The following is a 24,311-nucleotide window of genomic DNA, read 5'->3' on the forward strand; positions in this document are numbered from 1 at the left end:
CTGATAATTCACATAAATGTACTTGCCAACTACTGCAAGTCTTTTGTCAACCTGCTTGCTGTGCATGGGATTGAGCCTAAATTAAACATTGGTTTTAGCAAAAAAATTAAATGACTAACCTACCCTTGAAACCGTCACGTGTTTTTGTCGGTATTAGGTGGATAAATTAGTAACAGAAGCCAAACATTGATGTAATAAACTCTGGCCCACCATTCCTAGTCTTGTCTTCTTCCCTATTGCCCCCCATTTAAATTACCAGCCTCTCAATACAAAAGCTTCCTATCATATCATGTGCTTCTTCTCCTCTCAAAAGCTTTCTGTATTTCCAGCCAAAACTTCTCATTTTCATCACTGAATTATACGTATACATATACATATATAGAGATTTGAAGGTTCATAAATGGAGAGCACGGACTCTTCGATTGGCTCGCAGCAGCCTAACCTACCACCAGGGTTCAGGTTCCACCCTACGGATGAGGAACTAGTGGTTCACTATCTCAAGAAAAAGGCTAGCTCAGCTCCTTTGCCTGTTGCGATCATTGCTGAGGTTGATTTATACAAGTTTGATCCATGGGAGTTACCAGGTAAAAACCCAATCTTTGTATGCAAAAATTTGTTCAAAATATAATTATGATGTTTGAATTTGAGTGATTTTGAGGGTTTTGCAGCAAAGGCGACATTTGGTGAGCAAGAATGGTATTTTTTTAGTCCCAGAGACCGAAAGTATCCGAACGGAGTTCGGCCAAACAGGGCGGCGACTTCGGGTTATTGGAAAGCTACCGGAACCGATAAGCCGGTATTAACATCCGGTGGGACTCAAAAGGTTGGTGTGAAGAAAGCACTGGTTTTCTATGGAGGGAAGCCACCTAAAGGGATTAAAACTAGTTGGATTATGCACGAATATAGGCTCGCTGATAATAAGAATAACAACAAGCCCCCTGGATATGACTTTAGCAACAAGAAAAACTCATTAAGGGTAATCTTAGTAATCACTTTCTTTTTGGTTTTTTTCAAGCTATCTGTTTGTTAAATGAGATTTTTTTTTTTCTTTATAGCTCGATGATTGGGTGCTATGTCGAATCTACAAGAAAAACAACACACATAGACCTTTGGATCAGGATAAAGATGACTCCATGGATGACATGCTTGGTTCAATACAACCTTCAATATCAATTGGTAACCAACATAATAACCCCAAGTTTCAATTTGCATCAAAGGGTACTGCTACAAGTTTTGGCACACTGCTTGAAAACCATGAACATAGCTTGTTTGATGGAATGATGGGGAATAATAGTGATGAAGGGATCAACAATGGTTCAATGTCTCAATCTATGGTTAATCCACTCAAAAGGAATCTCCCATCACTGTTTTGGACCGATGAAACGTCAACAGAGCCACAAGCAAACAAGAAATTTCATGGGGATAGCAATGATGGAAGCATGGAAAAGATGGATGGGAATGGTTCTGTTACCACTCTGCTTAGCCAGCTACGACAAAGTCCTTCATTACAACAACAACAACAACAACAAGAAACAATGATGGGGTCAATGGGAGATGGGATTTATAGGCCTCCATTTCAACTTCCAGGACTCCATTGGTACTCTTAATTCAAATCCAGGTAGTGGGTATTCCATAGTTATTCCATCTATATATCTATATATATACCCTTAAAATAAGTTGTTCAAAATCAAAATTTTCATATAGTAGCTTGAAACCTAGTGCTGATAAGTTGCCAAATAGTGATGAAGCATTTGGATTGGGGGTAAAGATTGAGATTTTGAGTATTAGGGAAGAGATAGAAAACACTTTATTAGATGAATCAGGCTTCAATTTCATCTCTTGAAGGGCCGCAGATATAGGTAAACTCTAATTTATAATATACATATATTGTATACATATAGTTTGTGTATGTTATGTAGTGGTGCAAAGAATGATAAAATATTTTGCTTTCTAGGATACAACATATTGAAATCTTGTATAGAAGTCCTTCTTGTAGAACTTTATTAGAACGTTGATGATGCACATTTTTAAGAATATATTGGTTAAGGCTTGTATGTATGAAACTCTGCTTAATCTTTTATCATCTTTGCATTTGAATTTGAAGATATAGCTCTTTTTTATGGTTAATCTCCATAAACCCTAGAGGGTAAAAACTTTTACATTTCATTTTGTCTCCATTAGCTAGGTTTAGGATTCAAACTTTTTCAACCCTATATATATATATATAGGCTTGTGTACTTTCTTGATGCTATATTTCAAAAGGTATAAAGGAGGGGATATTAATTTAAAACTAATATTTTGAAGAGGATATAATACTAGCATATGCGTAAATTGAGCCACTATCAACTTCACAAGCTTTTACTATTTTTCAAATAATAATATTGACTAATACAATTTAATATTAATTTTAATCCAACTTTTTTTTTGTTTTGAATCTCAACAAAATAATATATATTATTCTTTATGGAAAACAAAAGTAATATTAATGATTAATAATATTATTGGAATTATAATCTTTAATAATACTAGGTATGAACATCCAATAATTGATTGGTAAGAGCTTATGTATATGGGGGCCATATTACTATTTTTAATTTTTATTTATTTCCATCATGTCATATTAAAAATAGTAAAATGGTTTCACAACAAAGTGAAAAGGTGAGTTACATATAAGTAATGATATTTTACGTAGAGAAAATATAATATAAATATATATTAATTTGTTTGTAGGTAGTTTCTTCTGATATTTATTATATTATTAATGGCCATTATTATAAATATCTTAATATATAATATTAAAATTGCTGCAACTTTTATATAAAAATATAAAAATAATTTATTTATTAAATATTACCTTCGCCTAAATAAAATTATATTCAAATCATAAAACAGATATGATTATACCAAAAGTATTTATATATTAATATAATTTATAAATAATTATATTTTCTTTTATAAAAGTTAGAATTGATCACACTCACTCTTGCATGTACAAGTGTTTTTTTTTTCCTCACTAGAAAAGATCTATATATTAATCTAATAGGTGTCTAAATACAAAACTACAAATCTGCCATTAGCCAACTAAAGACGATTCTTGCTACCAAAAAGAAAACAACGAAGGACGATCAATGCCCCTTTTTGCAAGGGCATGAGCTAAATGGTTACCTTCTTTATATACAAATGAAAAGGTAACGCCTAAAAATCTACCTTAGAAGCAATCAATATCTCTAAAGACCTCTCAGAGTCTCTGTGAGCTATTGTCACGAAACTAAAACTTTAGTTTGGTAAACCGCGCGGTTTTAGACGATTTTTTTGTATCAAATCCACCTTAGTCAACCTTACTCTTGAAGATGAGAATTCACAACAGAATTTTTCTAAGGCACCGAAATAAAGTGGCAACAACTCGAAAAGACAAAGGGACTTGAATTTGAACAAAAAAGCTGCAAGAAAAGAATAGCACACTAAGTGTTTGAGTAAATGCTCTCAAAAGTATTCCTTAACTCAAGAATGAAATACAGTGAGATGATTACAAATGAAGGGGAAGACTTCTATTTATAGTTGAGGACCTCCAGATCCAACAGTATAAATTGAATTACATCAATGATTAAGATTAGTTCCTATCTACACAATGAGAATCCTAAGGAATTTAAACTCTATCCATATTTATGTTGAGAAATGTGCCAATATTGTTTGAATGATGAATAAATAAAAAAAGTTAATTTCACATTTTACTATTATGTCTTTTGTATTTCATGCTTTTTGTATTTTTTTGTCTTTCATATTTTGCATGCATAGCTAAATTATGACAAGAAAATATTAGCTCATTGATTGTCTAAATTCAATCTAAAGATAAGTGGCATTGTAAGAAAATTTACATTACGAGAAATACAACTTACTTCACTAGATAATCTAAATGAGTCCGTAGTCCCGTAAAAGAATTAAAGTGAACATTTGATTCAAATACCGAGAAGGATATTATGCCATCTATAATTCTAATTGGGGAGATGACTAGTCTTGGCCATCAGACTAGTTGACTCCACATGTAGAGACATAGATGTATTCATTGGTAGAATGATACATTGGACTGGACCTAAGATGAATTAATTCTGAATCCATTTGTGAATTAATTCATTTGTGATGTTCATGGTGTGATTTACCTAAATCCTAAATTAATCACTGACCATCCATATGCAACTCATGTACTTTGATATAAGTGAAGGCTTATACTCTAAAGATGATCGAACCCATAGCCAATATGTTGGGTACATGACTTGTGTATGGCATGGCTTTACTAGCAATAATGGAATTCATAGCTCAATTAAAGAGTTAATGATACTATCTCATTGACATTGTATGGATTGATAAATATGAAACTTAGTCACAAGTTGCTTGTTCTTAAATGAGCAATTTATCATAGTCATTTGTTAACAGTGGTCATATTAATCATTAAGAAGACACAATGGTGACAATGAGATAAAATAGGATTGTATTGAGTGAAAGGATTTAGCTCAAAGGAATCAATGATATCATATGAGGGTAACATACACATGACGAGGTCATTGGACAAAGTAATTGGATAAATTGCTTTTGTAAAGAGTATACAATAAGGAGTTTTCAATCATGGTATTTATTGTGGATTGACTCTATGATTAAGTAATTGTGAATTATCAGAACGATGCTTCTAGACATAATTACAATTACTAGAGCCTAATTGTATATGTCTGATTGATCTCTCCTCTAGCTCAACAAAACCTCGATCGGGCTGCATTTGAATCAGAAGAAAATTTTACTACTTTGGAAATAATTTAATTGACTCGATTTATTCTATGTGGAATTAAATTAGGTGGTCATGAGAATTGTTTAACTAGAGAATTTTATTAAAGAATTTTCTTGGAAAATTAATTTGGAAAATCTAAGTGATTTTTGGGAAAATTAATTTTAATCAAGTAAAATTAAATTAATTAAAATTAATATGATATTTTGAAAATTAATTTTTAAGTTAGACAATTGGCCCAATGGATAATTGAACTTAAAATTTGGACCTGAGATCGAAAATTGGGTCCGAGAGCCCAAAACCAAGACGAAGACCCAAAAACTAGTCAAATCGGACTCGGCATGTGAAACCAGGACGATGGTCCAACCGATGGTTAGACTGGATCAGCCGGGTCATCATTAACCTAGACCAAATCGACAGCAACTGAACCGGCTCGAGTGTCGTAAAGGTGTTGCTCCTATATCACCAGACACAACAGTGCCGGTGGCTACAATGGCGGCATTCCGGAGCTGGCAGTGGTTGGTCTTCGATGGCTAAATAGTGGAAGAGTTATACTCCGACTTGGACACTACCAGAGAATTTAATTTTAGATTAACTATCTCAAAAATAATATATTATTTTAATAGTTTAATATTTAATTTAATTTAATACTTATCTTAATAGTATTTTATTACTTTAATATTAAAGTGATTATCTTAATATTAAATTAAATTTATTGTTTATCTTGTAAATAAACGTTCTATTATTTTAATAAGATTTAATATTTAATTTAATATTTATTTTGATAAATATTATATTAATTTAATATTATTGTGATTAAGTTTAACCATAGTTGAACTCTCTAAACTGTCCCCATATAAAAAGAGATTTGGATCATTATTTTATACACACTTGAATTTAAGAGAAAGTTGTAGAGAGAAAATTCTCCGAAGAGATTATTTCAGAAAATTTGTAGAGATACTTTTCTTATTTACAATTTGACCCAAAAGTTAAGAGAAATTTCAAAATTACCCCACTGGTAATTTTTTTGAAAAAAATTTTGATTCAAAGCGAGCCCACACTCGATAAACGTGAGCTTAAGGATAGCAGAGAAGACTACTTAGTTGAAACGCTTATCCTAGATGAATAAAAAAGTTACAATTTTGATTAAGTGTTAATTACTTTAGATATCACAACCAAAATCTTGTTTTGTAAAAACTTTTAAAATATTGTTTTCCCTAAATTTATTTTCCACTGCATTTTTCAAACCCGTTTTTTCCAAGAATTTATCCCTTAAGATTTAAAATAATCATCCTGATAACTCTAATTTTATTGGAATGTTTCATTGGGCCACTAAGGCTTGAAATAGATGTATTTCTCTATGTGTTCCACAAATCAAGTCAGTTCAAGTGCATCATCACAGGCTTTGATCCACGTCCTGTGACATTCTCCCCCACCAATTCTCGCAATGCCCTCATCACGTACTCGGAATGACATTGGTTCAACTCATCTCGAAATTGTCTCAATGCCTCGGCCGATTCCCAACCATATTCTTTGTTGGGTAGTTTCTCCCCTCGAGACATTTGACTTAGCTTATGTCTCCACCATCATCTCACTCGAACTGTGTTGCTCTCTTGTACATCTCGATCGTAAGAGGCCACCGCTTTTACTAGTTGACTGCCTACAAACGTACCACCGCTTGTACTAGTTGATTGCCTACAAACGTTCTAACACCTTGAGTATGAATACTGCAACCAAATACAAAAGTTAGGCGAATTTTTGCAAGTATACAGGTTAGATTGTAATATGTTACAGCGAAGTAGGTAAGTTTTTCGAGGATCGTACCCAAGGGAGGCAAAACTAAACTAATTCTAATTATTTACAATGGAGTGCATGCTCAAAACATCTAATTATTTACAATTTTTGTTCAATCGCTACAAGTGGTGAATTAAAAATCAAACTTCAGACGGTCAGTAACACCACCGAATGGTGTTTCATTGGTGTCCTTGACACTCAAAAATGTCTTTTTTTCATAACCAAAGTTTTGCGGGGCTCGCAAACAATTGAAAGATTACACCATTCTATGAAAGTTGCAAATTAGTTAGTATGATAATCTTTCGTCTCAATCACTTGGCATTTATACTCTCGTAATGGTTGCCTTTCCTTAAACCTAGACTCGGGCTTGACACATTTTAAAACTTTGGTTTCTAACTCAATGTCCATAGTTAATTCTCCCTGTCCTACGTCTATGGTGGCCCTAAACGTGACTAAGAAAGGTCTCTCTAGGAGTATCAGAATTTCTAGATCCTCCTCGGAGTCAAGCATGATAAAGTCAAATGGAAAAATGAATTGTTTAACCCTCACTAACACATCTTTAAGGAATCCTTTAGGATGTACTAAAGATCGGTAGACTAATTGCAAAGTGATTTCCGTTTCCTTAAGCTCTTCCAAACCTATCCTCCTATAAATTGACAATGGAATAAGGTTGATACTAGCTCCTTGGTCACACAGGGCCTTTCCGAAACTTACTCCTCCTATCCCAATGGGGATGGTAAAGCTAAAAGGGCTCCTTTAGTTTGGGAGGAACTCTTTTAGACACTATTGCGCTAAATTCTTTGTTAAATGCAAATTGCTCTCTTCTCTCTATTCTCCTACGATGAGACATTACTTCCCTGAGGAACTTAACATATTTGGGCATCTTCTCAAACAGTTCTAATAAAGAAATATTCACATTCAATGCCTTAAAAAGCTTGAGGAAATCTATGAACTCCTCAACATCTCTCTTTTTCTTTTCCTCCAAGTAGCTCACAAAGAGTACGGGTTTTGAGCTAGGTAGTGGTGGTGGAAAGTGTCTATCCTCAGTTTCGACTTGTGTGGGTTCACTTTTGGTTTTTTCCTTCTCAGCAATTGTGCTTCAACACTATGAGTGTAAGTTCTCTCATCCTTATCACCTACTTCTTTCTCCCCATAATTTGGTCGGATAAGTTCCTTAACCACAACCTCGGATCTAACGGTGATTGCTTTTCCGTGCTCATTTCCTTCTCTCTTCAGATTATGTTCGATATTACTAGGTATGTTAGAGGCCAAGTTTTTTTTGTAAAAATTGCAAAACTTGGTCCAATTGAATCCGAATTTGGCGCACATCAGTTTGCACTACATGCAAACCTTATTGTAATTTACTCACCTTAATCGACAAATGGAGGGTCACTACTATAAGCTAGCTTCTTTTCTTGGTTTTGGGGTGCTCTAAAAAGTAATGGAGGTTGCTTTGGTGCATTGGATTTTAGAAGGTTAGCGTTTTGGTTTCCTTGATTTGAAGGTCTTGCTTAGTTCCCTCCCCACTTAAAGTTAAGATGATCACGCCATCTGGGGTTATAGGTGTTAGAATAAGGGTTATATCCTCTATTCCCGACATAATTAACCTCCATATAATTTCTCTCATCATCATGCCCTGTATTAAAATTGGTTAGATTAGGTTGATTTTGGACTTGCACCTTGGTCGTGTGCATCTCCAATAAGTTAATTATCTCGAGGACATGTTGATACTTATCCTCGCTAGTGACAGCATTTGCTGCTACTTGTTTGGCTCAATATATGAACCACTTAACCAACCACATGTAAGAGTTCACCACCATATCCTTAATGAGTTGGCAAGCCTTGGCGTAATTCTTTGACATGAATACTCCAGCGTATGCTCCATCAAGACTAGAGTATAAATTCCCATCAAATCCATTGTAGAAGACTTTAAGTTGCAGCCAATCTTGTAAACCATGGTACGGACACTTGAGCAACATCAATTTGAAGTGCTCTCAAGCCTCGTATAATGACTCTCCTTCCAATTGTCAAAAATTTGTAATGTCCATCCGAAGTTTCATCGTTTTGCTTGGCGGAAAATATTTTTCCAAAATTTTGCTCGCCTAGCTTATCCCAAGTGTTGATTGAATCTACTGGCTATGAATCTGACCACATAAAAGCATTGTCAGTAAGAGAGAAAGGGAATAGCCGAAAACAAATAGCATTATCAAATACCCTATTATACTTGAAAGTATCACAAATGGTTAGAAACTGCTAGAGGTGTTGATTGGGATCCTCATTCATTAAGCCTTGAAATTATTTTGGGTCATTGCCGGTTTAATTTCAAAGTTGTTAGCATTAATTGATGGTCGATTAATGCTGCCTCGAGCAACATCTAAATTGGGCATCGCATAGTCACGCAAAGTTCTTTGCTCTATGGGTAGTTGTGGTGGTTATTGAATTTCTCCTTGAGGATCTTCGATAGGTTGCTTTCATAGTGGAAATGGAATGTCTCTCATAAGTTATGCCCTTATTGCGTGTGTAATAATACATTTTGATTCTAGCTCAAATGATAAGACATCATTATCGGTTCGAGTTATACAATGTTCCTACAAGTACAAGAGATTGAAGAAACTTAACTAAAATTTGAATAACATAAAAATAAATAGAAAATAATGTCGTATCTATAAATCCTACTTCGGCTACTTATCTCTACCTAAAAGTTTACACTAAAAATTGTCGAAACTATTTTCAAATCGAGTTTTGGAAAATGGGAATGACTTTAAGAAAAATGAAAACGGGAGTCGCCACCAATCTTTTTAGGTGTGATTGGATCACCTTTAAAATATTTTGTTTTAAAAATCATTAGTTTTGGTCCCCGAAATAAAAGAATGGGTTCGGGAGTCGGTTACGTACGAGGAAGGATTAGCACCCTCGTAACGCCCAAAAATTGGTACCTAATTGATTATCAATTGTCTTTAATGTCGAAAATTTAAAAAAATTTAAGATGTAATCCTCTTTAAAATACTTTGATTTTGAAAATTTGGGTTCACTCGTATCAAAACATTGACACTAAGTTAACCTTTTGGAAATCCCTATCTCGAAACGACAAATCGCCACATCTAATAAGTTAGGACACAACGCTTTGAAATTCCAAGACAGTTGCTCGTATTTTGAAAATTTTAAAAACTTAAAAGGGTACTTGACTATTCGAACTCAACGAGAAAAGTTATAACCCAATAAGTTAGGGCACTACTTTTCTCGAAGCTTTCAAATACTAAGCATTGCCTTTTTTATTTTTATAAAACTTTTAAATATTGTTTTAAATGACCTTTTAGAGTGACAATTCTATATTACTGAAACATAGATATTCAAATAGCTTATATTACAAAGTATTATAACACTTTATATAAATGCAATCACTATAAAGAGGGTAAAATAGAATAATAAAATAATCATGCTAAGCAAATAGGAATATACCCAAAAGAAAGCATAATAAATGCACTAATTATATACAATATATCATAAATAAAACATTAAATAATATAAAAAACATGGTAAATATTAATGTGTAAAATATGTATGAGTAAAATAGATGACATGCATAGCAAATGGATAAATAGAATCTACATAAAATATAAAATGTACAATCTAATAATTTAATGTACGCATGAATGGATTAATAAATGAAATGATGCATTTAATACAATATATCAATGTATATAAAATATGCATTTGAAAGTAAATTATAAAAGTCTAAGATATTACATAACATATGAAATACATAACATAACAATAATACATTAATTCCAAAGTAAAACAAATATTGTATAATAATAAAAAACATAAGTTTTAAAATATATGTATAATATAAACAATTGATAAATAGATTAAGCATATAAAAAATGTGATATTTAATAATAAATTTAAAATATAATAAAAATATATTTATAAGAATAATAATTATATAAAAAATATAAAATATATTGGTTTAGAAAATAATGTATAAAATATCAAATGTGTAAAAGAATTTATATTTATAATGAAATATATATACATGCATAGAAAATATATATTTGAAAATAAACTATATAAAAGGTTAAATATTATGATATATAAAATACATGATCAAATGTATAAAAGATAGAAAAAATATACATATTTGAAAAATGGAGAAATTAAAATAAAAAAAGGGTTGAAAAACTAAGATAGACGAAAAATAAAATAAGAACAAACTACAGAGAGTAAGAACGCAAGAGGGAGAGAAATTTGAGTAAATGCTCTCAAGAATTCTTATTGCTTCCCAAAACTCCAGTCCTTTACAATGAAGGGAGAGGCCTCTATTTATAGTTGAGCCTCCCCAAATCTAACGGTACAGATCAATTACATCAATGGTTAAGATTAAAGGATATCTACAAATTAAATCTCCAAGATTACAAAATCATATCTTCTAAGATTGTATATCATATCTAATATTGCAATCATATCTAATATTGTGTCATATCTAATATTGCAATCATATCTAAGATTGTATCATATCTAAGATTGCAATCATATTTAAGATTGTATCATATCTAAGATTGCATATCATTGAAGATTATATTTCCATATGAGTCAAGCTTGTAGATGGACCTTAAATCTTTTCAAGTAATGGGCCATTCCGATCGGGCCAAATTATATTTGTAATTCTGGACTGAACTTGGACTTCGTTTTCTTTTTTTGGGGGTTTATTATTTTAAATACTGAAATGGGCCGGGCAAATTTGAGTGTCTACAAAAATCACTTAATCTTAAACCGTCTTCCCCGAAAATAATGCCAAAAACTTGACCGGCTACTCGCATGTGCATTAAAACCTCTAATTTATGAAATAATTTTTAAAGTCCAGTTTTACTGCAAGCATACAGCTCAGCTGTAATATTTATAGTGTTACAATGAAACACTAAAGTATTCCAAAGATCGAACCCAAAGAAAGAGGCGATTAAGCAATAACTAGCATGCACAATAGAGGCTAAATGGCTACTAATACGATTTTATATTGTGGCGATCCATAAAAGATAAGTTTGCAAGAAAATAAAAGATTCCACTCTAAGGACTAAATTGTAAGAAATATAAATTAGAGGGACTATCTAAAAAATGACCAATGGGGGTTGGTTGACTTTGATGTGATTCACCAAGTCTCGGACTAGGGACATAAATTGCATAAATTACCAAGTGACTTCATTTTATCTTCCGATCTCATTTTTACTGACTTAGATGGGTTAGGTCCTGCTTATCTTCCGATCTCATCAATTAATCCGAGACTAACGAACGGGTGCGCGACAAGATTACCTTTTGATCTCACTTTATCTTAATTTTCTCTTAGGGGCATCACTACCTAAGTTCTTAATTCTATTCAAATTAGTCAAATTTGTTACGATTTAGTCCTTTATCTAAATATTTTAGTTTATCCACATCTCCATCAACCAACCTCCTTAAGGATTTAACTACACATGCTCAAAGTCAAGAAAAAAAACATAATAATGGAAAACAAAGCTGCCATAAAAGTAAAACTTAAGAAAAATGTAAAAGTTGAGATTTTTATATAAGAAAACTTAAATAGCATGAAACCAAATAACAAAGAAATCTAAAGCAAGAAACATAAGGAACAAGCTTTAATAGATTTGAAGTGAAATAAACTGAAATACATTAAATTAAACCTTAAAAAGTCTTGAAAATAAAGTACAAGAACTGGAAATGTAAATAAACCTTAGCTACAGCGTTAACTAACTTAACTAACATAATGAACATCAAGAAAAAGAAGTAAATGCGAAAAAATAAACTCTAATCTAAGATAGAAGAAGAGAAAAAATAAAAACCCTAGAAAAGTGTAGAGAAAAAATAGAAAAAACATAGAGAAAACTAAATCTAAAATTAAGCTAAATGTGTGTCTCTCCTCCTTGAAAATTTTTGGTTGTTTTGAAGGGTGTTCTGATGACTTTTTGATGCCAAATTTGCCCCTACAAGGGCCTTGTGTGATTGGTGGGTCAGGTAGACAATGGTTTCCTTTTTTGTCCAAGTTTGTCCCTATGATGAAGGCGATATCGCGATACCCAGAAGAGGATATCGCATTATCTTAGACAGAATCAAACTTGGAGGTCTTCCTTGAGAGGTGGATATTGTGATACCCAATGAGGATGTCGCGCTACCATTAAAGGGTATCATTGGTCTTCTATATTGTCTGGGAGGTCGTGATTCTAAGGGTTGGATGTTCTTTCTCATTTTCGACGTCCAACATGTCCCTACATCACTCAAACACACGTTAGACCTCCCAATGACACTATCAGCCAATTTATGTAAAAAAAAATAGACAAAAACGAAAGATTTTCACTTATTATCCAAAAAATATAAAAATACAAAAATAATAAAAAAAACAAAGTTAAAAACTCTATCTTGCTCGAGAAAAAGCTCCTTAAATGTGTTAGAAAAGCCTAATTTGTCACATCAATTCGCAGCAGATCAAATATGTGCTAAATCCATATATTTGTACTTTCATACCATTGTTCCTTGCTTTATCTTACCATGCCCTTTTCATGATTTACCTTCTTTTTCCATCTCCAATACTTGTTTCTCATTTTTTCAATTTGTTCATTTATGACTTTCCCTTAATTATTCCTCTTACAGAGCGCTTTACATACAAAATATTTTTTGTTTTCCACATACTCTTCATATGGAGCTTTTCTTTCAGAATCTATTGAGCTAGGGTTTACAGGCATTTTCGAGGAATTTCTTATGCTTAGCCAAATCCTTATGTCTTACTCGACTGATTCTTACTCTTTGTGCATCACTTCCAATAACATCGTTCAATCATTGGAACCTCATCGGGTGAGATGTTACAGGTATTGTTCATATGGTCATTAATTTAGCACACAGTCTCAATTTGTTGCACAGTCCAAGAACACAACCTTATGACTTTAAGTTGAAAGTTTTGCATTTAGGTCCACAAGACTTCAGTTAGTTACACGACCTAGGGACATGGCCATATGACTCCCTTTCACATGGTTTTAGCGTTTCACATGGTCTCGTGTGACCCCTTTTTGCTAAAATTTTCCTACTTTTTGCTAATTTTTCAATTAAGTCCTTATTTGATTCTAGGTTGGTTTGAGAGCTTTTAAAAGCTCATTTGAGACTCAATTTTGTTTGTAAATCATGTTATACTTTGATTATGGAATGCTTTATTGTTTAATTGAATGTTTAAAGTTGAAATTATATGTGGCAAGTATTGTTAATTGTTGTAGCATCCTATAGCTTGAGTCCGACGACCGGATTGGGTGAGGAGTGTTATACATAGGCATGTCCCCTACAAGTCCTATGGCACCATCACTTAGCACCGGATCCTTAACTAACTTTTCAAGCTCATTATCAATACTAGGCATTCTATTTCTTGAGTAAGCGGTCTATTCATTTGTATCGAATGCCTAGAAATCCCCTGGCATCCATCATCATTGTTGTACATCATCCTCCCTTTCCAATACCTTCATTCTCAAATTGCTTTGTATCCCACTGCCAAACTCATTTTCCTTATTTGCTTGAGAGTTTAGTAATGAACCTTCCATTCTTTAAGCATTATCATTCATCTCTTTGTTATTAACTTTCTTCCCTTCACCACTCATTCCCACTGAAGAAAGCAACTCCAAATCACTCACACAACATTGGTTAATCATTTTTTTTTCAAAAAAAACATTGGTTAATCACATTAGGATCGAACTCATTACATGAATTGTGATTCACTTATTGCCAACTTGTAGTTTATTGTCCTCGTTAATATGATGAGAACAATCAGTAATAATTTGAAAATTATCCCTCACAAAAGAACTGGGGTAGGACATCCCACTATCATCTGATACAAATTCCCCCATCTCTTGATGACATTTTGGAATGTGAGCGAATTCCATACATGAACTGGAATCCCCTTACATGTGAGCCACACTCTTCGGCTGCCAACTTTAATTTTTTCTAACCAATGTTGTTTCTGCATAAACCAAGTGTCTAGGATCTCCCATTGGTTTGCTAAGATGTGTTTTATCCTTTCTAACTCTCAAATATGAGTAGAATCATATATCTAGATAGTCTCATAACCGTTGCACCTCTTATGCATTTTAAAGAACTAGCTATTCAATTTTAAAGAATCTTCTACACTACCCCACCACACTTCTCAACAGTGTATGTAGTTCTTCCTCATCTATCTCTCTAGTAATACAAATTTCCATTTCAACTAGAAAAAGCATCCTTGAAACTTTCATCTATTTCTAAGATTTCGCCTAAATTATATATCCTCCCACAAACACAACCTTGCCTCTCATCTCCTCTGGAACCTTGACTTTCTTTTTTCCAGAATGTCAAACACAGTTTGAATTTCACTAAATTTACAACCAATCGATGATGAAACATCCAAATCTTTTCAATCTCTCAATAGCTCTCTTCACATCCTCTATACAACTTATCTAATGACCCAAATCTCTTGCCCACTTTATTCCTTTTATTTGGTACGAATGCACCCAAACATTCCCATGGTCGCTAAATCTTTGCTTTATCCATCGCAAGTTCAATCTCTTTGGCTGGTTACAAACAAATATCATCATACAACTTCTATTCATCTTGCTTACGAAATGACATCTCTGTTGAGGAAGAAGGATGGTAGAAGTACCAAAGCCAAAAAATATTTAAAATTTTTAAAATCTCATACAAGAAATTTTGTTAACTAATAATATTTGATAAAATTAAGTATATTTTAAAGAGAATTTAAAAAAAAGACTTACAAAAATAAAGCATTTTTTTTTTGTTTACAAGAAAGAATGTTAATAGCTAGTCCTCAATTATTTTGATTAACAAATTTTTCTCTAAATTCTCCATGAATGTTAGTATTAAGGATCCTATTGATGCCTTGTGGTGATACATTAAGATGAACCGACCCTAAGGAATTATTTATTAGGTAATTAGCCATAAAATTTGCAACTTCATTTGCCTTTCTATGCGTTCTTAGCTAGTAGATCCCATGGTCAGCTTTTAAGCTCCAGGATACTCCTCACTGACTCTAAGCCTGCTCCGTCATCTATTACTCCTTTGAGCAATTTCACTATGGACGGGTTTTTGGATTCCACCAATAGTCTTGTGAAATCACAACTTCGTTCAATTTTAAGTCCATAAAAAAATCCCCCATCACTTAGCTTGAGTAACTAAGCATACTCCATTCTTGCTACAATAACCTTGTAACCAGATACCTTGTGGATGTCGAAAGAGTCCTAAAAATGCACTGAAACTTTTAGATTTAATTACTCTTCTGAGTTAAATTTAATCCATCCTTCAACAGGTGTTTCTAATGCAAGAAAAGTTTATATATAAATAATAACAAAATAAATATAAGCTCAAAAGACATTGTCACCTTTTCTACTACTACTTGCAAGTGTATGAGATTGTTGTCAAGTTATAAATTACAACAAAATAATTTGGTTGAAGGACGAATTTGAGTTTTGAACCCACAAAGAGATTTGCAATTCCAAAATAATAAAATAAAAGATTCAACACAAGAATATAATTAAATTAATATTAATTAGCTAAGAAAAATAAAATAATTATTAACAAAGTAAAAATAAAAAATTAAATAAATAAAATAAAATATCTAATTTAGTAATTAAGTCTGCCATACAAAATAAGTAAAAGAAAAACAATTAACTAAATAAAATAAAATAACTAATTTAGTAATTAAGTTTGCAATGCAAAAGAAAAGTAGTGATGAAGTTTATCTTTAATTAATGGGATTTAATCATCTAATTCAATTATTATTAACTATAAGGTTCATGACTAAGATGACCATAAAGATGCTGGTACCTATGTTTGTGTATAGCTTACGAATCCTACCTTGGTGTATATCTTATAGGAAATAACTAAATCTGAAATTATTACTCTTATTAACCCCACTATCTAAGTTGGTTTATATCTTATAGGTAGGTCCATCGTGTATATTTTACTGAATTTAGATTAATTATAAAAAACGAATTTAACAACTAATCTTACCACTAATTTAAACTAATCTCTAACCTATGTTTGATCTGTAACCCTTAGTTTTCGATTTACTTCACCACTACTTCAATGGTTAATTTATAACAAATTAATTTATAACAAACATTGAAACAAAAAATAAGAATAATGAAAAAATTCTTAATAATAATTGCAAAGCGATTGAGAGAAAAGAAATTCTTTTTGAATAAATGCAACTACAATCTCAATCCAAGCATTGTTTCGAAAAATGTTAGCACAACCACTACAATTAATTTCAAAGAAAACTAAAGGAGAAAAATCAATAAAAGCAAAGAATACTTAAAACCTAATTAAATAAGTTTTTTCTCTCAAAGCTAAGACCAAAAGCTGACTATTTATAGCATTATATTAACCTATTAGAGCTTCATTTGAATTGGGTACGAAGAAATGAAATCGAGTGCGAAAAAATGACAAAACGACGTGGTGACCTTGTGTGGTGGAACAACATGCCACGGGTTGTGGTATAGCATGCCGCGGTGCGCACGTTGCTTCGATAAATCTACGATTTTTTCTTCATTTTTCAGCTTCCATTTTGCTTCCACTCGTATTCGAATTAGCTTATCATGCAAAATTGGACCTAATTCAAGTCTTATTAAAATATCTATTACTTAAAATAACTAAAATTAACTTAAAACAACTAAAAATAATATAAAACATAAATATGATCCAATGCATGAAATCTACTCTAATTATAAAACTAAACACAATATTTTAATTAAGAACTTATATAAATGTAAGTGAAAAGAGTAAAAATATATCTATATGATGAGGACTCATCAGGTTCCTATCAAATATGTTCCACTCACCTTTATCGGATTTTATCCTCTTGTTGTGAGCTAAATTGAGACTATTAGCCCATACGAAAAATTGCATCACAACATCAATAGAGTTGAAGGTACATGCATTAAATATTACATAGTTTCCATATTTCCATATTTTCTAGCACATTATGTCAAAATGAATACCCTATTCAGTATCCCGACAAATCAACTATAAAGTAATCAAATTTTTGGTGTAACCATTCATTCGATGATAAAAAGAAGAAATTAATTATCAAACCAATCTCTACCCTGCCTACCCACTCATGCTTCATGGTAGCACAATCTCCACTGTACGGAGTTTGCTTTAAAAGCATGACCACAAATATCACAGGCTTTTATGTCCAATATTTTAATTTTGTATCTTTAGCTGTTGGTGAGTAGCTTAGCTTGTACCAATAACGAAAGAAAACTTCTAACTTATTGTGAGACTTTTAACATTCATATAGTTGACCAACTTCCTTATTTCGATTATCATTACTCTTTGAATAAGGCTTTGTGGGCTATAAAACTGGAGAAACTACAATTAAGGGACATTTCCACAAGCATTTATTCGAATAGATACCATCGTGAGGGCCAGTGGCAGGGCCAAAAAAAAGTTTTTGGGGGCCGGAATTAAATTGTATATTTTTACAATAGTAAAAAATATAATTTCACCATTTTAATAGTGTTTATAATTTTTAAAGGATTCAATCAAATTTTTATTATTGTGGATTTTAATAGTGTTTATAATTTTTAACTCATGGTCGAAGCATCTATGAACTCTTCCCGAATAATTAATAGGGTATTCATTACTCAAATCGTCATCATTTAATATCTCAATTTACAACAATTTTTATCATGAATTCATTTATTCAAACATATGGCAACATCAATCATCTCATTTTATATTCAATTTCATATTTATATAAAAATACACATTTTCACAAATATTCAATTTAGACCACAATAATTATTAACCAATCCAATTCATCTCATTTAAACAAGGGATTTCTCATTTAAACAAGGGATCTTACCTTAAATTCTTACCATACACAAATAAGACAGCATGCACTAATTACAAATTAGTTCAGATTAGTTCAAAATTTTCCCAATTTGGGCCCTATTGCACAAAATCATCAATTGACTTTACAATTTAGTCGTTTATCAATTCTAAACTTAAAATATATTAAATTGGTCCCTAAAACTTCATCTATTCAACAATGGTAACATCTTCAAAATTACAAGAAAATGACTAAATTGAACTAACCAAATTGAGCTTGATAAATAGAAACCCTTGTGTTGTGCATTCTCCCCCTATTTCTCTTAGTTTCAAAATGTGAAAATGAAAAAAGATAATATGTTTTCTCTTTTCCATTCACCAATTTTTCATCTTTCTTTAATTTTTATCTTATTTTATAATTTTAATTTGTTTAATGATTTATAATATAATATATGTACATATAAACTTCATTAACCATCCATAGGTTAGAAACTTAGTGTATAATTTCTATTTTAACCCCTCGATTTAAGTTCTAATTATAACTCTATAGTGAATTGTTGTAACACTTCTATCCTGTCTCCGTTGTTAGATTAGGGTTATGGAATGTTACTGAGCAAAACAGAACATTTAACTACTCAACAGACATAATTTTTCAACTAAACACTAGTATTTTCCAAATAATTTAATTCATAGCATACATACACAAATAGGCCTTAAATCGAGCATAGACGGACCTAAAAATAGTTTGAGAACAATCTGGGATCAAATTGGAACAAATCAGAAAATTTCAAAAAACTTGAAAATTCGGATAACAGAGGTCACACGGTTGTGTGATAAAGCCCAAACTATGTGAACATTCAAAATCAGGACACAAGGTCATGTCTCAGCCTGTGTGAGTCTTCGAAATAGGCCCATGCAGTCGTGCCGTAGGCTATGCCAAACTGTGTGTGTATTTGAAGTTTGGTCACACGATTGTGTCGCAGGCCGTGTGCTAGACCGTATGACAAACTGTTTTGGGTCACATGGCCGTGTCGCAGGCCGTGTGCTAAGCCATGTGTATACTGCAGCTAAAAATAATAAATGCACATGGCCATGTGAGCTGAACATTTGGGGCACATGGCCGTGTGGCAACCCGTGTGCCAGGTCGTGTGCTCTATTTTTAATCCCTAATTCAACCCAATTTCATCCAATTTTCATGGTTCAAAAGCACATTTAATACACCAATTTCATGCCAAATTTCATCCACCCTATGTCTAACCAATATGTCATTCAAAGGCACCACAATCAAATATCATTCATTCAAATACCCTAGCTAAGAAAGCACATGGAATTAATCATCTATTCATGTTCAAACCATCAACCAAATTGGTCAAAATATAAACATACTCAAAAGTTTACCATTCCAAAGCATTATCAACAATTTCTTGACCTAAAGGATTAACCTAACCAAAAAAAAAAATACACATCCAAAACCACCCATTTAACTAGATATATCATTATAACATAACATAACATATACATGCCACATCCCAAAAATATAAAACAACATCAAACAAAATAGTTAGATAGTGTGAGTTTCTAGTCAATTTGTCCGATTAGTCTACAAATTTGGCAACTACAAAAGAACATAAATGAAACAAGTAAGCTAAAGAAGCTTAGTAAGCTCATAGTTTAAACATCAAATTAACTTACGTTAATTGAAATAAATATTCAAAAAGACAATTTACAAATTTCTGATAGCCAAGTACAAGTTCACAAACCACATTAGTTTCTGCTCATATATCTAAATATATCATAATAGCCCCTTCTCAAATAACTTGCCATTACCATAAACCACATTTCATCAATGTAATTATCCAAACATGAAAACAAGTGGTTCGTTGTAACATTTTTCATTTACTAATACCATGAATATGCATTAATATTTAAGTGCATAAATAAATTGTAATTCAATTAACATTTAGCTCGATGAACTAAGAAACTCAACTCAGATATTCGGGTAACTACACCACACCAGAGGCATCATAGATGCGTAACAGAGGCACTGAAGTGCAGACAAAGGCACAAATGTGCAATCAGAGGCACCTTACTGTGAACAGAGACACTGAAGTGTAAATAGAGGCACTGAAGTGCGATCCCGTACAAGCGTGCATACTAACTCTAATGGCATGCCAATCGTATCCTAAGTGATTACTACGTTCAACCGGGCATTATACGTAAATTCGTTACCTTTATACATATTCATCATTCAGAGGCACTTCATCATTTTCGTACACATGCTATAAATTCAATGTGTTAATGTCAATAATGTGCAATCACAAGATTTGCTACTATCAACTATTTAATTTTCAAATGTACTTAATAGCAATAATCATTATCATTTAGGTAACAAATAAAATTTCACATGCATATATATAACTAACTAGATAACAATGACATAATAACAAGAAATTTACATTTACATATCAAACCACTATAAACTTACCTACGATCACTTCCAGTTAAAACATAGGGACTACTCTGTAATTTTCCATTTTCCTTGGTTATTGTCTTTTTGACTCGTTTCTTGATCTATATAGTAATTGAATTCAATTTATTATATTCACATACATTTCAAACTCAATTCAATGCATGAGACCCTTAAATTTTTATTATTTACACATTTTCTATAAACTTTTATATTTCTTACAAATTAGACCCTAAACCCGAGATTCCAAATTTGACAAAATTTTACAATTTCCCAAGTTAGCCAAATTTATTCTTATGCTAGGGCAGTCCATAATTATTCAAAAATTACACAAATTCCATAAATTTTTAAATTATTTTATCAATTTACTCAATTAACTAAAACTTTAAATTAACCCCCATTTGAAAAAAAGGGCTTATTAGGTAGAAATCAAAAGATAAAGGTTTATTTAAGTATATAAAAGTACAAGGGTTTATCTAAACTAAAGAGTATAGTTCAAGGACTCTTCTAATATTTTAGCCAAATTATATCAATCCTTAATTTTTGTTTCTCTTTTCACTTGACAAAGATGGCTGATCTTATAGACATCGAAAGCTAACAATTTTAATAATGCTTTCACAAAGAAAGAAATTATTTATTTTATTATTTTCCTTTTTAACACAAGGTGAAATAGGGTTTAATTAAGATATAATAACTTAGTCTTAAAGTTTTGAGAGAGATAAGACTTGGGAGTAACATGAAAACGAATTTGAATGCATTAACCAATTGCTAAAAGATCTCTCTCCCATGACTAGATGCTTGAACAATTTTACCTAATTTTCAGATGTTTAATTAGATTAAGAATAATTTAAATACACATATTTTAATGTTTACTCCAATATTTTAAACTCAATAATTAAAAGTTAGATTTTCCTTTTATTATTTAAACAAAATCAATTCTCGGGTGAAAATTTTCACCCCACCAATCATATGAATAAACCAACTTTTAAAGAGTTAGGGTTTAATTTATTTATTTCATACAATCATCTTTTAAAAGTTTCAAATATCGATATTATCATCCTTTTTATTCTCTATTAATTGATATTTATTTTAATTGTTTATCTCTTATAAATAAAAGCAAAATGGTCAAAGATATTTGAATGTGGATGTCATTTTCTTTTGATTGGATTGATAAGGCATAACTAAGTATATTCCATGTCATAGTTATAGGTCACAAAATTTGACAACAAGAGGCTACCTCACAATTAAATGACTTTTGGCTCTTTGAGAATATGGGACCATTTCACTATCATCAAAAGGAATCATTATCTTAAAACCACACAAATTAAAAGCCCTTTAATTACATTCCTTTCTAATGTAAGTAAACAAAACAACTTTATTAAATTTCATATCCATTACTGATTAATTTTGGAATAGATATTGAAAACCGATGAAATGAGCCATCATCTTAATTTGTGGACAATGCTATCAAACAATTAAAACCCTGGAAATCTCCATAAATATAATTTTTATTTCTACCATTAACTTCTCTTTTCACATGCTAAATGGAACTTGATTTTCGGGTTCGTGTATAGACACGTAAATACATACATCTACATGCAATGTCTATACAAATGCGTATATTATACGTATACGTTTACTCAAATGTTAAAATAATCAACATAAATTTGTCTTGATGTTAAATTTTATAGCATAAATTAAGATTTCACACCTATAAAAGATGTTTGTTACTGCAAAAGAAAGAGATGTTCGCTGGTGATAGGCTGTTGTTATACCCTATTCGCGTCAAGATACGTGATAAGTTAGAAAGCTACTCAAATAGTAAGCTTATCATTAGCGAATTCTCCCTTTCGGAATGATCATCCGGACAAGTATAGGCCATCCGTTGTTCGAGTCTCAAAGTCTTATCGGAAACATGAAGTTGTTGGTTACCAAATACTATGTGGGCTCAAGTACTCCATACCATCCAAATAGAATAAATAATAGGATATGTCCCATCACAAACATTCTCGTGTCATTGAAGATATTTAGCCCATATGTTCCATAATGATAATTTAATGGCAAATCCAACATATTAATATGACCTTACACGGAACTCTTGCCTATAAATACCTCCAAGAATGAGGAAGAAGGGGCCGACTCTCCAAGATACCAAGCCTACACTCGGCTAATTGACCTTCAACCTTCAACTTTATACTCTCTTCATCTTCACTTTGTATAACCTTCAATTCTCTACTCCGATTGAATGAACCGACTTGTACAGGAACCACCACTCTCTTCTCTATAATTTTTTCTTCTTGTATCATTGTATTAACCGTGCTTAAAAAAGTGAAAAAAGTGAAGGAAATAAAATTTAGATGATAAAAAGAAGAGTAGAGTCAATAATTTATAATTAAAAATTACAGATTTCCTCACATAGTTTCTCCCGTTTGCATCAAACCCAATCAACTTTGAAACACTTATGTTTTATTACTCATAAAATCAGAAGCTTTAAATATTTAAAACTGTTATTTCTATTTTACAGATTCTTAGTTCATCTATTTTTTACTTTAACATCTGCTACCTGTCCACCCAATACAACTGGACATGATGAGAAGAAAGTGTCCAGTCTATTTTACAAATTATGCATTGGTAAGGGATGGACCAAGGAATGGTGTTCACAAGGCGGACCAAGTGAGAAGAGAAAGAGGGAAGAAAGCACCACAAATTGATCATTTCCGACCTATCTTGCCCTCACCTTACTCGATTTCAAGGTCAGAAGCAAGTGCGTCAATAAGGATGGATGAGCTCTTCACAATTTACCACCTTATACTCATAAAAACTCATATAGTATTTTTCCTGCAAATTATAGATCAGTTTTGTAACATTTGTTCCAGAAGCATAGATGATTGGCTGTTTTTTTAATAGATGTATTAGATTTGGAGATAAGATAAGAGTGGGCTGAGTTTAAAAAAAATGAAAAATTGAACCTTTCAAAAAAGTTCTTATTACTATATTAGTTTGGTATTCTTGATATTATTATTTTATTTCATTTATTTCGATTTTTAATATGCAAGGTGGTTTCATGTATCTGTTTTATGTGAATTTTATGATTTATTATTACATTTACATATTAATTTCATAAATGAATGCAATACTTTTTTATGATCATGTAATATATTTTGTAGTAAGTAATTAAGACATTGATGTGAGTTTCAGGATCCAGGCCTATGAATGTTATGGGTTTTATTTAACTCAAGGCCCAATAACAAGATTAAAAGCAAAGCAAATCAAGGAAAGATTGAACGGGACCATTTAAGACTTTATTACAAAATTCTTAGAAGCGCATACAAGGATATAAGAGAATCAAGAAACTAACAAACCAAATCTTGGTTCAATTTCAAGTGATTTCAAGAATCAAGAAAAGCAAGATTTCAAATATTG

General features: G+C 31.8%; 1 protein-coding gene across 1 annotated transcript; it reads left to right on the plus strand.

The window, feature by feature from the left end:
* Positions 1–237: 237 nt before the first annotated feature.
* Positions 238–2,063, plus strand: LOC108450533 (NAC transcription factor 56-like). The gene is made up of 3 exons (XM_017748207.2): positions 238–584; positions 669–976; positions 1,056–2,063. The coding sequence occupies exons 1-3, from the start codon at positions 401–403 to the stop codon at positions 1,605–1,607; spliced, it is 1,044 nt and encodes a 347-aa protein (XP_017603696.1). The 5' UTR covers positions 238–400; the 3' UTR covers positions 1,608–2,063.
* The last annotated feature ends 22,248 nt before the right edge of the window (positions 2,064–24,311 follow it).

The sequence above is a fragment of the Gossypium arboreum genome, chromosome 5 (assembly GCF_025698485.1).
Source record: "Gossypium arboreum isolate Shixiya-1 chromosome 5, ASM2569848v2, whole genome shotgun sequence".
Classification (NCBI taxonomy): Eukaryota; Viridiplantae; Streptophyta; class Magnoliopsida; order Malvales; family Malvaceae; genus Gossypium; species Gossypium arboreum.

Coding starts and splice junctions, on each gene's coding strand:
- LOC108450533 (XM_017748207.2), top strand. CDS start 401: ATGGAGAGCACGGACTCTTCGATTGGCTCGCAGCAGCCTAACCTACCA. Junction 585..668: donor TGATCCATGGGAGTTACCAG/GTAAAAACCCAA, acceptor AGGGTTTTGCAG/CAAAGGCGACATTTGGTGAG. Junction 977..1,055: donor ACAAGAAAAACTCATTAAGG/GTAATCTTAGTA, acceptor TTTTCTTTATAG/CTCGATGATTGGGTGCTATG.